The following is a 12,385-nucleotide window of genomic DNA, read 5'->3' as shown; positions in this document are numbered from 1 at the left end:
CACACACACACACACACACACACACACACACACACACACACACACACTACAGATGATACACGAAACATCTGCCAGTTAATTAGTGAAAAGAAATGGAGATGTGTCATCATATCGAATGACTTTCAAAGCTGAAATTCCAGTTAAGAAGAACCACGCACACTCCTAAAAAGATGAGTGTTTGCTCAGAAGAAAAAACCTACACAGTTAGCTCAAACTGCACAAAGGCCACAGCAAACTGCCACAGAACAAGGTCACAACACACAGATGCATCAGGGACACACACACACACACACACACACACACACACACACACACACACACACACACACACACACACAAAAAGAGGAGGAAGGGTAGAGCATTGTGGTCTCATCAGCATTAATATGCAGATCTAAAGATTTGAAAGCAAATTTCTATAAACACAAAACAAGAAGAAGAAGAACTCTGCTCCCACACGTATACACAAAGCTGATTTGAGAGTGTTCGCCTACTTGTGTCTTCTAAGTCTGACATTATTTGGCCATGAAAGCATGGCGAACAGAGGCATGCAGAGAAAAGATCAAGAACAATGGATGTCTCATATTCCATTTATACGGCGTTACAGCATTAAGGCAACAACCTATAATGATGCCATCAGTTAGCTCAGTGCAAATTAGGCTAATTTACTGCACTTAAGCAGAAATATATTCATCACAAATGAATAGATCTTTTTCTGTTGATCTGGGAAAGTTAACGTCTTCTGATTTACTCTAAGGAAAACGAATTTAGAAGAAACTGATAAGATAAAGATCATCTGGGCTCCTTGTCAGTGTAACGCTACTGTGTTTGTGCAGCAGAGCAGCACCAACTCCATTGTTTACAGTCCTCTCAGTGGCACTTGTAGAAGAGTGTCATGACAGCTAAGCAGATGGCATTCCAGATGTCAAGCAGTGCCAACTAGTTCCTCACATACAGCATTGTTAACTGTGAAGCTCTGTATACACGTATGTAATGTGTTTATATTATATAGAACAACAGCAACTGGTCATATATTCATCTTCAAACATGTCAAGATTATTGCTGGGCACCCGAGTAAGAGCAACGCCGTGTCTGCGCTGGTTTGAATGAGCAGTTCTCATATTTCGACTAAACCGTGCTTGATGTGTGAAGGGGGAGGTGCGCACACAAGGGTGCGCTTGTAATGTAATCCAGTTTAATTGTATTTATAAATTTTCTAGTCTAACTGACCAAGTGCAGCAGACTATGAATCATGCATAACTATATGTTAATAAAACACTTTATTCTATACATGTAAAGCTCTTTATCTACTTCACTTCTACAGCCGATGCATGCTTTTGGACCGTGCCTGGAGCACCCAGAGGCACAGAGAGGACATGCAACACAGAAAGGCCCCAGCTGGGGCTCGAATCGTCTCAAGCAGAATTTATGGTCTTGCAAAGGTGGCGTGTATGCCGTCTGCTCCACTCCAGGTGCTGCCCCTTTGCCTGCAGTGAGCTCTGTTCTCAGATGGAGGCAGTGTACAAAGTATGTGCTACAACCGGTCTGAGGGTACTTGTATGTTTGAAATGAGCTCTGCGCTACATCTGACTGACCAACAATCAAGGAGCTGAAGTAAAACAGGTAGTTAAAACCAATGATGAGTGTCCAAATCAACCATCGCCTGTGCTTATCATGCTTTATTTCCTGGATCTTTGAAGTTCTTTTTATTTTCGTCGTTCTCCCATTCTAGATCAACTCCACTATTGTTCCCTTCTCTATTACGCCCACTTGTCAGCCAATCAATATTCGCCAGTTGCTTACATCATCTGGTTCCAGAGACATGCAGTGAGGATTCTTGGAGGACTGCATGGAAGCGTGTCTCTTTGTATCGTTGGGATACAAATGGTGACATATCACTCCAGTCACTCTACAGTGCAGTAAAAGCTATAAACTACAGCACAGCCTGTTAAAAATGTGGATTTTTGGTTTGTTTTTTTAAACTGAACTGGCTTCAGCCTCACTTCATAAGCGCTAAGTGATGCTGACAAACACAAACAAAAGCCAATCAAGAGAGTAGCAAAGCAGCTTCATTGTAATACCGTACCGTCCAGCTTGAAAGCAAAGTCAGCAATTTCATGTCATTATCAAGTGACTAAGCTGATCCTGGAGTAAAAAGAAGGCCAAGTAGTCTCTTTCCATTAGTGCAAATGACACGTGCCTTTTCAAATAATGAATGCTGCTAACACAGAGAGCTCTCACTGTATGAGATATTTCACCGCTTTCATCTTTCTCTTTAGCAACATCCATAAACCGTCTATCAATAATAAACATCTCACATCTGGACTCGTTACCCTTCAGGCTCAACTCTACAGAAACGAGTGGTAGCTCTGTAAAAGTCAGCAGTCAGTGAATATCATTTATTACAATTTTAGAAACAGATCTCGTTTGATAATTAAAATCAAATCATTTTTGTCAGATATCTGCAAGCACACAGGTGTATGGATGAGAAACACCACGCCACTGGCTCGCTGACCCAAATTTACCCACACTGCCATAGCAACAGCGCCACGGCTAAAAATGTAACATAAATAGAGAAAATTAGAATAAGCGGGCCTTTTGGGAAGAAAAGAAAAATGTCCCGCCACCCCCTCAAAAACTAAGATCGCGCAAGTGTCGAGCAGGAGATCTCCTCTGACATCCATCAGTCTGGATCAACGGGAGCTCAAGTCTCCTTCCACCTTTGCCAAATCTCAAACAGCAGAATCTGCTGATCACTCTGTAATCGCCCAAATAAAGTAGTGACTGAAAGGTTTTAACTTCATTTGTATTCTGTTAAATTTCGAACAGAGAAGCAGAAAAACGAAGGAGACATAAAACTAGCTAAAAACATGTCGAGGACAAGAAGTACAGAAGAAGCTGCAGTTCTGTGGAAATCAGATAACACCCTTTAGGATTCAAGGTCTTACTCCGTAGCCATTACCTGGCCGTGTACCCTGTCTGACCAGTGTTTAGATCCAAACTCAGATGACCCGCCTTGCAATTACACCTGAACTTGTACCGCTATCTGATATTCCCGTGTTACTGTTGTTCCTACAACATCATGATTAATGTTGCTCGAGGACTACAAATATAAATTCCCCATTACACTGCCGTGACGTCATTAGTTTAAGTTAGGCTTCCAGGAAGCAGACAAAAAGAATAAAAAAACAATTCACATAATGTGGGCGGGGTGTGTCACAAAGCTGTCAACTAGGATTTGTTGACACATTTGTCTTCAGGGGTTTCTGCAGATTTTTATAGTTAGTGAAAATGTAACTTTGAAGCGGCTGTGATGACGATCCTGGAACAACATTAATTACATGGTTGTAGGAACAATAAACTGGGACGTCAGATGCACCTGCAGGTCACTATGAGGCGGTCTAAACTTCCTTTTCTATCACATAAACGCTCCATGAAATCGCATCAGTACTCCTTGTCATGATATCCATCAAGCTCCCCCGTGCAGGCTGACAAGTAGGCTGAAGGCTGAACACCTGCACCATCTGCACAAACTGGTCCCAGCTGCTATCTGGAGCTGATCAGCCCAACTGTGCACATCTTTACAACAACAAAAAAACTAAACATTGATTTTACTCATGACCTGGTATATTCCTGTGTAGCTGTGGTAGTGCTCTGAGATTGTAATAATTATATACACAGACTTATGAACTTCTCTAAAGGCTGCATGTGTGATGAGTCATTTTTATTTACAGCGGAAATGCTGTCAAAAATATATGCTGTATATTTGAAAAGTGTCACTGCTTAGCAGGGCTGCGACCTGACTGGAGAACCGAGGAGGTACAGTGATACCTTGAGGCCGCTCGATAGCAGCTTGACCAGACGATCCTGTGGGAGAATGCTGAAGGTTTCCTGAGCCAGCATTAAAGTGAGAAGAACAGGAGACAAGACTCAAGAGGGCAAAGCACCATTTTAGCACGCTCGTGAAATCATCTCATGCACAAATAAAGGTACAGAAGGGTGAAGAAGAGGGAACTTTTACAAAATCATCAAGATGGCATACATCCAAGATTTAAGATAAAACACAAAAAGAGAAGACGATAACAAGGACACATGGCGTATATCGTTGTGGATAAACCTCCACTATTTATATGACTGTGGTGACACCTGCTGATCCAAATGAGCCATGACATGTGCAAAGTTTGGACGCAAGTGGATTCTGTAAGTATTCGGATCCCCTTCCTTTTTTGCAAGAAATTGTCATGTAGATTTAATCTTCCACTACAGTTGCATGGAACTGCATTTAAAAGGACTCCATCAGCATGAAGGAAAAGATTTTCTGGTCTGATGAGACAAAACCTGAACTCTCTGGGCGGAAATGCAAACTGATTGTTGGGTTCGTGGTCACCTCAAATAATGAGGCTCTTCTTGTTGTGTTACACAGAAGAAACCCCTGTTTTCAATCAATGCCTTGGAACAATTTTATCACAATGGTCTATAGAGAGTTAAATCGACCTCATGTCTTATCTTTTTTTCCCTTCATCCTAGCAAACCGTTTGGATTTCAGGATCCAGTAAAAACAGGTGTGCCTTTCTAATCCATGCTACAGATGGACTTCAAATCAAGTTCTAGACGCAGGCCACATGTAAATGTGTTTGGGTGCTGTCAAAAGCATGTAAACAACACAGTTTTGGCTGCCCCACTTCAGAAGGTGGGAAAAAAGTCCTCACTGTGCAGTTTCACAAATTTTAGATTTTGTAGATATTTTTGAATTTGGTGAATTGCTATTAACAAAAAAAAACATGGCCAGCATTTCACAATCAACAAACTCAACCTAAAGTTAACTCCAGTTTATATTTTGCCCTTGGTCGTGCATGCTCTATCTGTGGTGGCTCTAAGCCCCACCAGCGGTCCCTGCCCCAGAGTTTGTGGGCCACAAACTTTGGCCAGTGAGAACCTGTTGGACACTTCATGTGTAAATAAATGTAAATGTCCTTTTTTTAATTAATGTAAATAAAAAAGGTAAGACCACAGTCTCTGACATCACGTGCCAAAAACTCTGCGCATCAATGAAACAAAGGAAGGCATTTCCCAAAGGTCACTTTCAGACCAAAACTGTGTTTGCATGTGGACGAAGGCCAAAACACAAGAAAACGAACCACTTTAAAAAAAAAACACAGAAAAAGACACACCTCAAGAATAATTAAAGCAAATAAGACGCACAGAATCTGGGAACCCATCAGCTAATGTCTGGGGTCAATGTTTCAGGCTTCCGGATTAGCCAGCTGATCTCGAGATAACAGATATCCAGGCCACGACTTCCCATTACATGTGCTGACTGTGTCAGATTATGAATGGAGATGAATTTTAAAAAGCAAATATAAGGCTAAATCATCATGAGGCACACAGAGTGCTCCTCTGAATCCTGAACCAATCTACTCACCACATGGAGTGGTGACTGAACAAAAACCCTCTAATAACAACTGGACACCAGAAAGCTTTGGGTACCAAAATTCTTCACATTCTACGTGTTCACATGTGGATGTGTGGTAACAGTAATTACCGGCTACAGTATGACTGCCACAGTAATCATGAGATAACTAATATAAATGACAGATCTCAGCTTTTGAGATTACTGTTTTACAAAGACCAATCTAGAAATAATGCTAATTGTATCCACTTTAAATTAAAATGTATGCAAAAACAGAAAGGGGGTAAATACTTTTTGAATCCACTTTTGTCTAATTGGAAACACTGCACTGAAAAACTGCTTTTCAATTACTGCTGTCTACCGACAAACATTAGCATTATTGGTGATTGTTTTATACACCAAAGAAAACAGCTAATAAAATATGACAGGTTTTCAAATTTAAGACATGCCTTCATGCAGCTTATTCATTTACATGCTTGGAACATTTGTAACACTTCTAGATTATCGAATGTTTAATGACTTTATAAAGTTAATGTATTAGAGATATATACCCGCCCTGTATTTATGGTTTGTTTGAGTAACTTTATACTACAAGTGGCCAGAGTCACACTACCACAACCAATTTCACAACTTTTGCCATTTCAAGCGTGCATGTGGTCTGATGATTACCTGGAGGTCCAACTGGTCCCGGTCCAGGCCCAGGCCCAGGTACAGGCATGGGTCCAGGGACAACTCCCATGTTAGGGGGCTGCATCATCTGGGGCGCTCCATTGACATGCATTCCAGGCTGAGGACATAACAAAAGAAAAATGATTAAGAAATGAATGGAAATAATATCTCCTGAAACTGTATCTATAAAGAAGAGAACATATGGTGCTTGATCCCCTCATTGAGGACAAAAACATGTTAAGTGACATTTATGTTACATTTCTGTCTGCATGTTTGCTCCATTTCTCAGTCGTTTGAGATCAGACGAATGAATTCAAGCATGGAGCTGGAACTCCTGCCAGCTCTGGACAAACCTTGTAGCAAAACATCCAATCTACAAGCAGTAGCATTGCCATCAGGCACTGCTTACAGCAGGGGTGTCAAACTCATTTTAGTTAATGGGCCATGTTCACACTGTTTGACAACAAATGGGCCGGACCTCCTCTCCTACAGCACAAAGTATAGTCACATTTATTGACCCATTCACTTACAAAAGAGATAACGAACAGCTTTAAGATGTGAAGAAAAATAAGCACAATTTCAACATTGTGTTGGTGTTTTCAGAGTTAGACTGCTGCTATTACAATTTACAGCTCACAGTGGATCTACAAAGGAACAACAACTTTACATGTAGGTTTTACCTTTCTATAATTCCACCCTGACCACACCGACACAGGTATTTTATAAAAACGTAGCTTTTTCTGTGCGCTTTGGGCGTTTCCCCACACACAGAGCCATTTTAGGTCACTGAAAAATTAACAAATCTCAAACAAATCTCGGTTTCTGTGTAAACAAGGAAACCAAAAATCTTCTCTTGCACTGTCAAAGGTGTGTGCCTTTATCTCCTTTTTGGTATCATAGTCTACCCTGTGTTATTGTTGCCCCAAGGCATCTGATTGGCCAACATTTCTACACGGTTAATGGTTATATCGCCATCTGCTGCTTGACAGTAATGGACACTGGTTTTGTTTTGTTTGTTTTTTTCAATACAGCGCTTGTGTGGATGTGACTTTCTTTTTAAACCAAAGCAGAAAATTCTTGTTCTAAAATGTATTAATGGACTAACCCACAAACTGCCATGCCACATGGTGGTGCAGACGTTGCCACGGTTGCCTCACAACAATAAGATTCTTGGTTCAAACCTTCAAGTCATCTGGGGCCTTTCTGTGTGGAGTTTCTGTGTTCTCCCTGCACGGTTTCTCTTGTTTCCTCCCACATCCCCTCATATAACCTCCTGCGTCCTTTTCCTAATCACCTTTCTCTAACCTCGGTGAAAACGTTACGAGGTGTGAAGGGGAAGTTATAAGGACTTAGAAATAGAGAAGCGTGGTGCTCAGAGAATCCAAATGCACATACATTAGGCTCTTTAACAATGTGATGGTGCAGTGTTGAAACTACAATGTCCAAAAGATGTATTAAAAATGCACATTTTACTTCACCCCAGAGTGTTCTTATATTGTCGTTTCATCCAGGTCATATAAACAAGAACCACTGGGAAAAAACATCATATCATTACAGGTGCTGGAACTTTAAAGCCTATAAAATGAAAAGCATCTTATTTTCTTATTTTTCCTACTGGACACTGATCCAACTCATCCCCTCCTCCTTGTTTAGGATTTCTATGAAATTCCCTGTATCCAGCACTTATCCAAGGTGGCTCTAAGTGAAAATTCATTGATGATAATCCTAAAAGCTGGCAAAACAACAAATGCACTGAGATCAATTAATGCAGCGTATGATCAGGATTTAGAGAACATAGAAATCTGCACTTCTCATGCAAACCAACTCCTATTCACAGACAACCAGTGGGTTTAACAGAAAAATTAAAAAACATATCATCAGGTTATGGAAATGGAAAATGCACTTACAAATAACATTTGCATGATCAGGCCTACTTTATCAGTTATGTTGATCGTTTTTCAGGAACGCTCAGATGGTCCTTCGCTATGACTTATGAGATAAAATTTATCTACTTTCCTTTCATAAAGGTTGCTTCAGCGTATGATCTACTAAAGGGGGTAATAAAAGAAGCACTGAAGCCGTTCCTTATCATTTTGAGAATTCGGATCACCACGGACTACGTTCCTCAGTTTGGAAACTTCATAAGCAAAATGAATTGTATCTTAGGTTAACTGATGATTCTAAACCGGCTGTAGGTGTTAGTGTGAGCGTGAATTATGGTCTTTCTGTGTTAGCCCGGTGATAGACTTGGTGCGTGTCCGGGATGTACCCGGCCTATCACCCACTCTCAGCTGGGACAGACTTAAACACCTCAAGCAAACTACTTGTTGAGATCTAGAAATATTTTAAACTTTTCACCCCACACATTTTAACACTTCATGAAGCCAGACCAGGACTTTTGGTGGGCCAGACTTTGTGATCCTTTCACCAGTATTTATTCACTCCATGGTAAATTAACTGGTTCATATACAATGCTTTTCTAGGCAAAGCACTTTATACAACATGCCTTATTTGCCCATTCATACAAGCACTTTTTCTACACCTAATTGCTTTCTATCTAACATTCACACATTCATACATCAATGAATGCATCAGAGACCAACTTGTGGCTCAGTATCTTGCCAGAGGATACTAGCCATGCAGGCTGGAGACTGGAAAGAGCCAGACTGAACTTCTAACCTTTTGATTAGTAGATGACCTGCTCTACCTCCTGGGCTACAGCCATCCCAGCAACCCTTGCATGCGTGCACATTTTTCAGGACACACAATGGGAACATTTTGTTGAAGAGAATACACAGTAATATGACAAAAGATATGTTCTGCTTACCACAGGTTGAGACACTGGCTGAGACACGGGCATGGTCGGCTGTGTAGGTGGAGAAGTGACTGTCGGTGCTCCTCCGCCCTGTCCACTGGGAATCAGAGGCTGGACTGTTGTTTGACGATGGAGCATTTTCTATACAAGGAGTGAGGGGAACATTAAAAAAAAAAATACTGCTTGCTTTGGCTTTAAAATGCAGGACAGAATAAACATTTACTGAGTCGAGAACAACTGTCTTCCGACTGTGACTCATCTCTTCATTCTCACCAAGGCTATCTCAGGATCAACAATCCGCATGACCACTTGGGCCTGCAGCAGAGCGTAGGCCAGCTGAGGGTTCTGCAGCAGCATGTTCCGTGCCTCCTGAGGACTGTTCTGCACGCACAGCTGGAGGGAGAGAGAGAAAAACATTTTTTTGAAACCAAAGGGATCTGATTTTAGAAACTACTAGAAAAATCTCTGACTACATCCTAAAAGACTTAAAAACAAACAAACAAAGAAAAAACACTCTGGTTTTTAATCCCACCACCACTTTTTACTACCCACTCATGACTCAGACATAACTCCCTAACAAACAGGCATTAGACCACAATCTGCAGAAATACCACTACTATTAAATCTGGAGCCACTGACTCCAATCAGCATCTGGAGCGTTCCTACTGACACAAGCTTTTGGTGAAACAAATGACTTTTTGAGTAGAGCAAAAGACGTCTGCAGTGTGGTGTTTCTTTGGGCTTAATGAAGCAGACTACCAGCTGTACAAAGACGAGGCTTCACTGGCAGAGCTGAGAGTGGCAGGCTGCACAGCACAGCCTCTGTTAATGAAAGGGAAGGTGGAGCATCTGCATACAGTTAAGCTGGAGGTGATTCAGACTGTGTGGAACATTTGTCACCATCCTTACTACTGACAATAAAAAAAATAAATAAATAAAAAGTGTAAGGAGCCTCATACATACAGTTTTAGATGATGTCATCTGGGAAAACTAATTTTTTACTTTAAAAGACTCACTGTTGTTTCATGCATTTATTAAACGCTCAAACACGAGGTTTTATTAAATTTGGCTGTGTACAGGAGACCATAACATTTTACATAGAGCTGAACATAAAGTCATCAAATTAATTCTTAAATGCACCACAGACTACCCATTTGGCAGATGATTCTACTATTGATAAGTTCACCTCTCACCGAGAGTACAGTAAAGAAACCTCAATCTCAAACTCCTCTCTGGAGATGGTTATAAGTGTATATGGGGGGGGCACCCTACCTTCATCTGTTTCATGAGTTCAAACATCTGCTCAGGTGGCAGACTGGCTACTGCTCTGCTGATAGACTCTGGGGCCTCCTCTGGCTGGATGCTGTCTCCATAAGGAGACTCAATAATGGGGGCTCCTGTTCCCAAACCTGTGCAAGACAGAAATAGCTTGGGTATTGAAACAGATTATGACCAGAAGCTTACCTAAACAAACTCGAGAGGAAATTAAAAACTTACTTTTCAGCTCTTCCTTGTTCTTCTCACTGGCTGCGTTGTCAACACGGAGAGCCCGACCACTAAACTCTCTCCCATTCAGGTTTCGCATGGCACTGAGGGCAGTCTCCTGGTCTTGGTATTCACAGAAGCCATATCCCTTTGGCTTTCCTGTCTCCCTATCATACACTAACCTGAGTACAAGAAAAGGGAACAATCCACATTTAAGACTGTCTAAAAGGACTTATTAAAGCCCTATAAAACGTCTTAGTTCAGAGAGGACCAGGTCTAGCGCGTTCCTTCACTCACCTGAAACTGACAACAAGTCCGACTTCAGAGAAGATGTCTTTCAGCTGTTCTTCTGTGGCTTCATACGGAATATTTCCCACTAAAACAATTAATACACACAATATTTAGTGTTAGTATGACAATAAACAGAAGAAGGATTTGTAATTCGAGGCTCCTTTTCTTGCTATTTCTTTTTAACTTTCCCTCGCGCGGTGTTCAGCTAACAGCAACACTAGCCTGACATCCATGTTAGCAAGTTTTCATTCACAACCCGCTTCCTTACATTCTTCCAGAGCACCCAGAGGATAAACTTACCCAAACACAGCGACCTAAAAGCAACAAACTTACCGAACACCGATCGTAGTGACCGGTCAACGGCTGGGTCTCTATTCGCGGCTGCAGCTGCGGCCGCAGCAGCGGCGTTGGCAACAGATACGTTCGCCATTTTGGGGACAGAATTTAATGTTACACCGGAAACTAGAAGGAGACAACATCCGTTCATAAAAAAAAAAAAAAAAGAAAGAAAAAAAGGGGGGCAGGGGGGTGGGTGGGGAAAAGGCCAAATTAAAATCCCAGCAGCGCAACCATTCCTAACGTATTGAAAAAGGTTTTTATTTATAAGTATTAGCACTTGTTTGTAGGCAAAGAAGAAGGAGGTTTGGTGAGTGATTCTTTAATTAAAAACTGCTTACTTTATAAGCTGTTGATAGTAAACTGGCAACACCTGGCTAACTGAATAGCGAGGCTTTATTGTCAGCGATTATTAATTATTATTTGTTCAACTATTTTATTTTGTTTTATTTCCATTTTATTTTATGTAGTAAAACTGTCGTAACGTATAATTTCTGGTGCACCTGGATAATCACACACCTGTTGCCATTATTAATTGTTATTATTAATTAATGGGTTACAGTAAGAGAATGCAAAAGCAGCCTTAGATACTTTAAACTGTTGATTATTATTTTTATCCTGTTATTTCATTAATTTAAAAGTATAATTAAAATAGTAATAAGTGCAACAACCCAGAGAAAAACAAAACTCCCAGCGTGGGAGACAAGCCATTGTTGTTGGGGGGGAGGGGTAAACTACCCAAACCTACCTGCCTCTGTGTGAAAAAGGTACTGCACTTCCTGTGAAATCATGAATGAACTGTAAATAGCCACAATTTTTTTAAACCTGAGTTCAATTACACTAGTTCACACACAGTCCTTATTACTCCCAGACCTGTTGAATGAAGAAGTCACTTATATAGAAGCTGTCTGATAAAGCGAAAGAAGCTAAAGGATCTCAAAAAGCAACACATCATGCCACAATCTAAAGAAACTCAAGAACTGAGGGGAAAAAAAGTCATTGGCATCTATTACAAAGATGTTGCAAACTAGTTTCTAGGGATTCAGGATCCAGCAAACTACAGTGAGAGCCATTACCCACAAATGGAGACAACTTGGAACAGTGGTGAACCTTAACCAGAGCAACCTACCAAATTTACTCCAAGAGCACATTGTTAACTCATCCCAGAGATCACAAAAGAACCCAGAAAAACATGTAAAGAATTGCAGGCATCACTTGCCTCAGTTAAGGTCGGTGTTCATGATTCAACAATAGGAAAGACCATTAATGACCAAAAAGAACACAAAGGCTGCCAAAAGACAACAAAAGTTGAACTTTTTTGGTGCTGTTAGTGTGATGGTCTGGAGCCACTTTGCTGCTTCAGGATGCTGTAATTGATGGAG

At 41.0% G+C, this 12,385-nt stretch overlaps 1 protein-coding gene across 4 annotated transcripts in view; it reads right to left on the bottom strand.

Annotated features, from left to right (window-relative positions):
* The window catches only part of cstf2 (cleavage stimulation factor, 3' pre-RNA, subunit 2), a 13,865-nt gene extending 2,731 nt beyond the window's left edge, over positions 1-11,134 (bottom strand). For 3 of the 4 annotated variants that reach the window (XM_005913179.3, XM_005913180.3, XM_014334078.2), the window contains exons 1-8: positions 11,001-11,134; positions 10,674-10,752; positions 10,389-10,558; positions 10,164-10,300; positions 9,165-9,284; positions 8,904-9,032; positions 6,077-6,194; positions 3,829-3,888 (exon numbers count right to left, since the gene is read on the bottom strand). In XM_005913179.3, the coding sequence (XP_005913241.2) occupies positions 3,829-3,888; positions 6,077-6,194; positions 8,904-9,032; positions 9,165-9,284; positions 10,164-10,300; positions 10,389-10,558; positions 10,674-10,752; positions 11,001-11,097 (910 nt within the window). In that variant the 5' untranslated portion in view covers positions 11,098-11,134. The remainder of the gene's footprint in view (positions 1-3,828; positions 3,889-6,076; positions 6,195-8,903; positions 9,033-9,164; positions 9,285-10,163; positions 10,301-10,388; positions 10,559-10,673; positions 10,753-11,000) is intronic. The other variant, XM_005913181.3, reaches the window with a different exon arrangement.
* Between the last annotated feature and the right edge of the window lie 1,251 nt (positions 11,135-12,385).

This window comes from Haplochromis burtoni, unplaced genomic scaffold (genome assembly GCF_018398535.1).
Source record: "Haplochromis burtoni strain Fernald_Lab_line unplaced genomic scaffold, NCSU_Asbu1 Contig_4, whole genome shotgun sequence".
NCBI lineage: Eukaryota > Metazoa > Chordata > Actinopteri > Cichliformes > Cichlidae > Haplochromis > Haplochromis burtoni.
The sequence above is the reverse complement of the archived record's forward strand: the minus strand, read 5'-3'. Positions and strand labels throughout refer to the sequence as shown.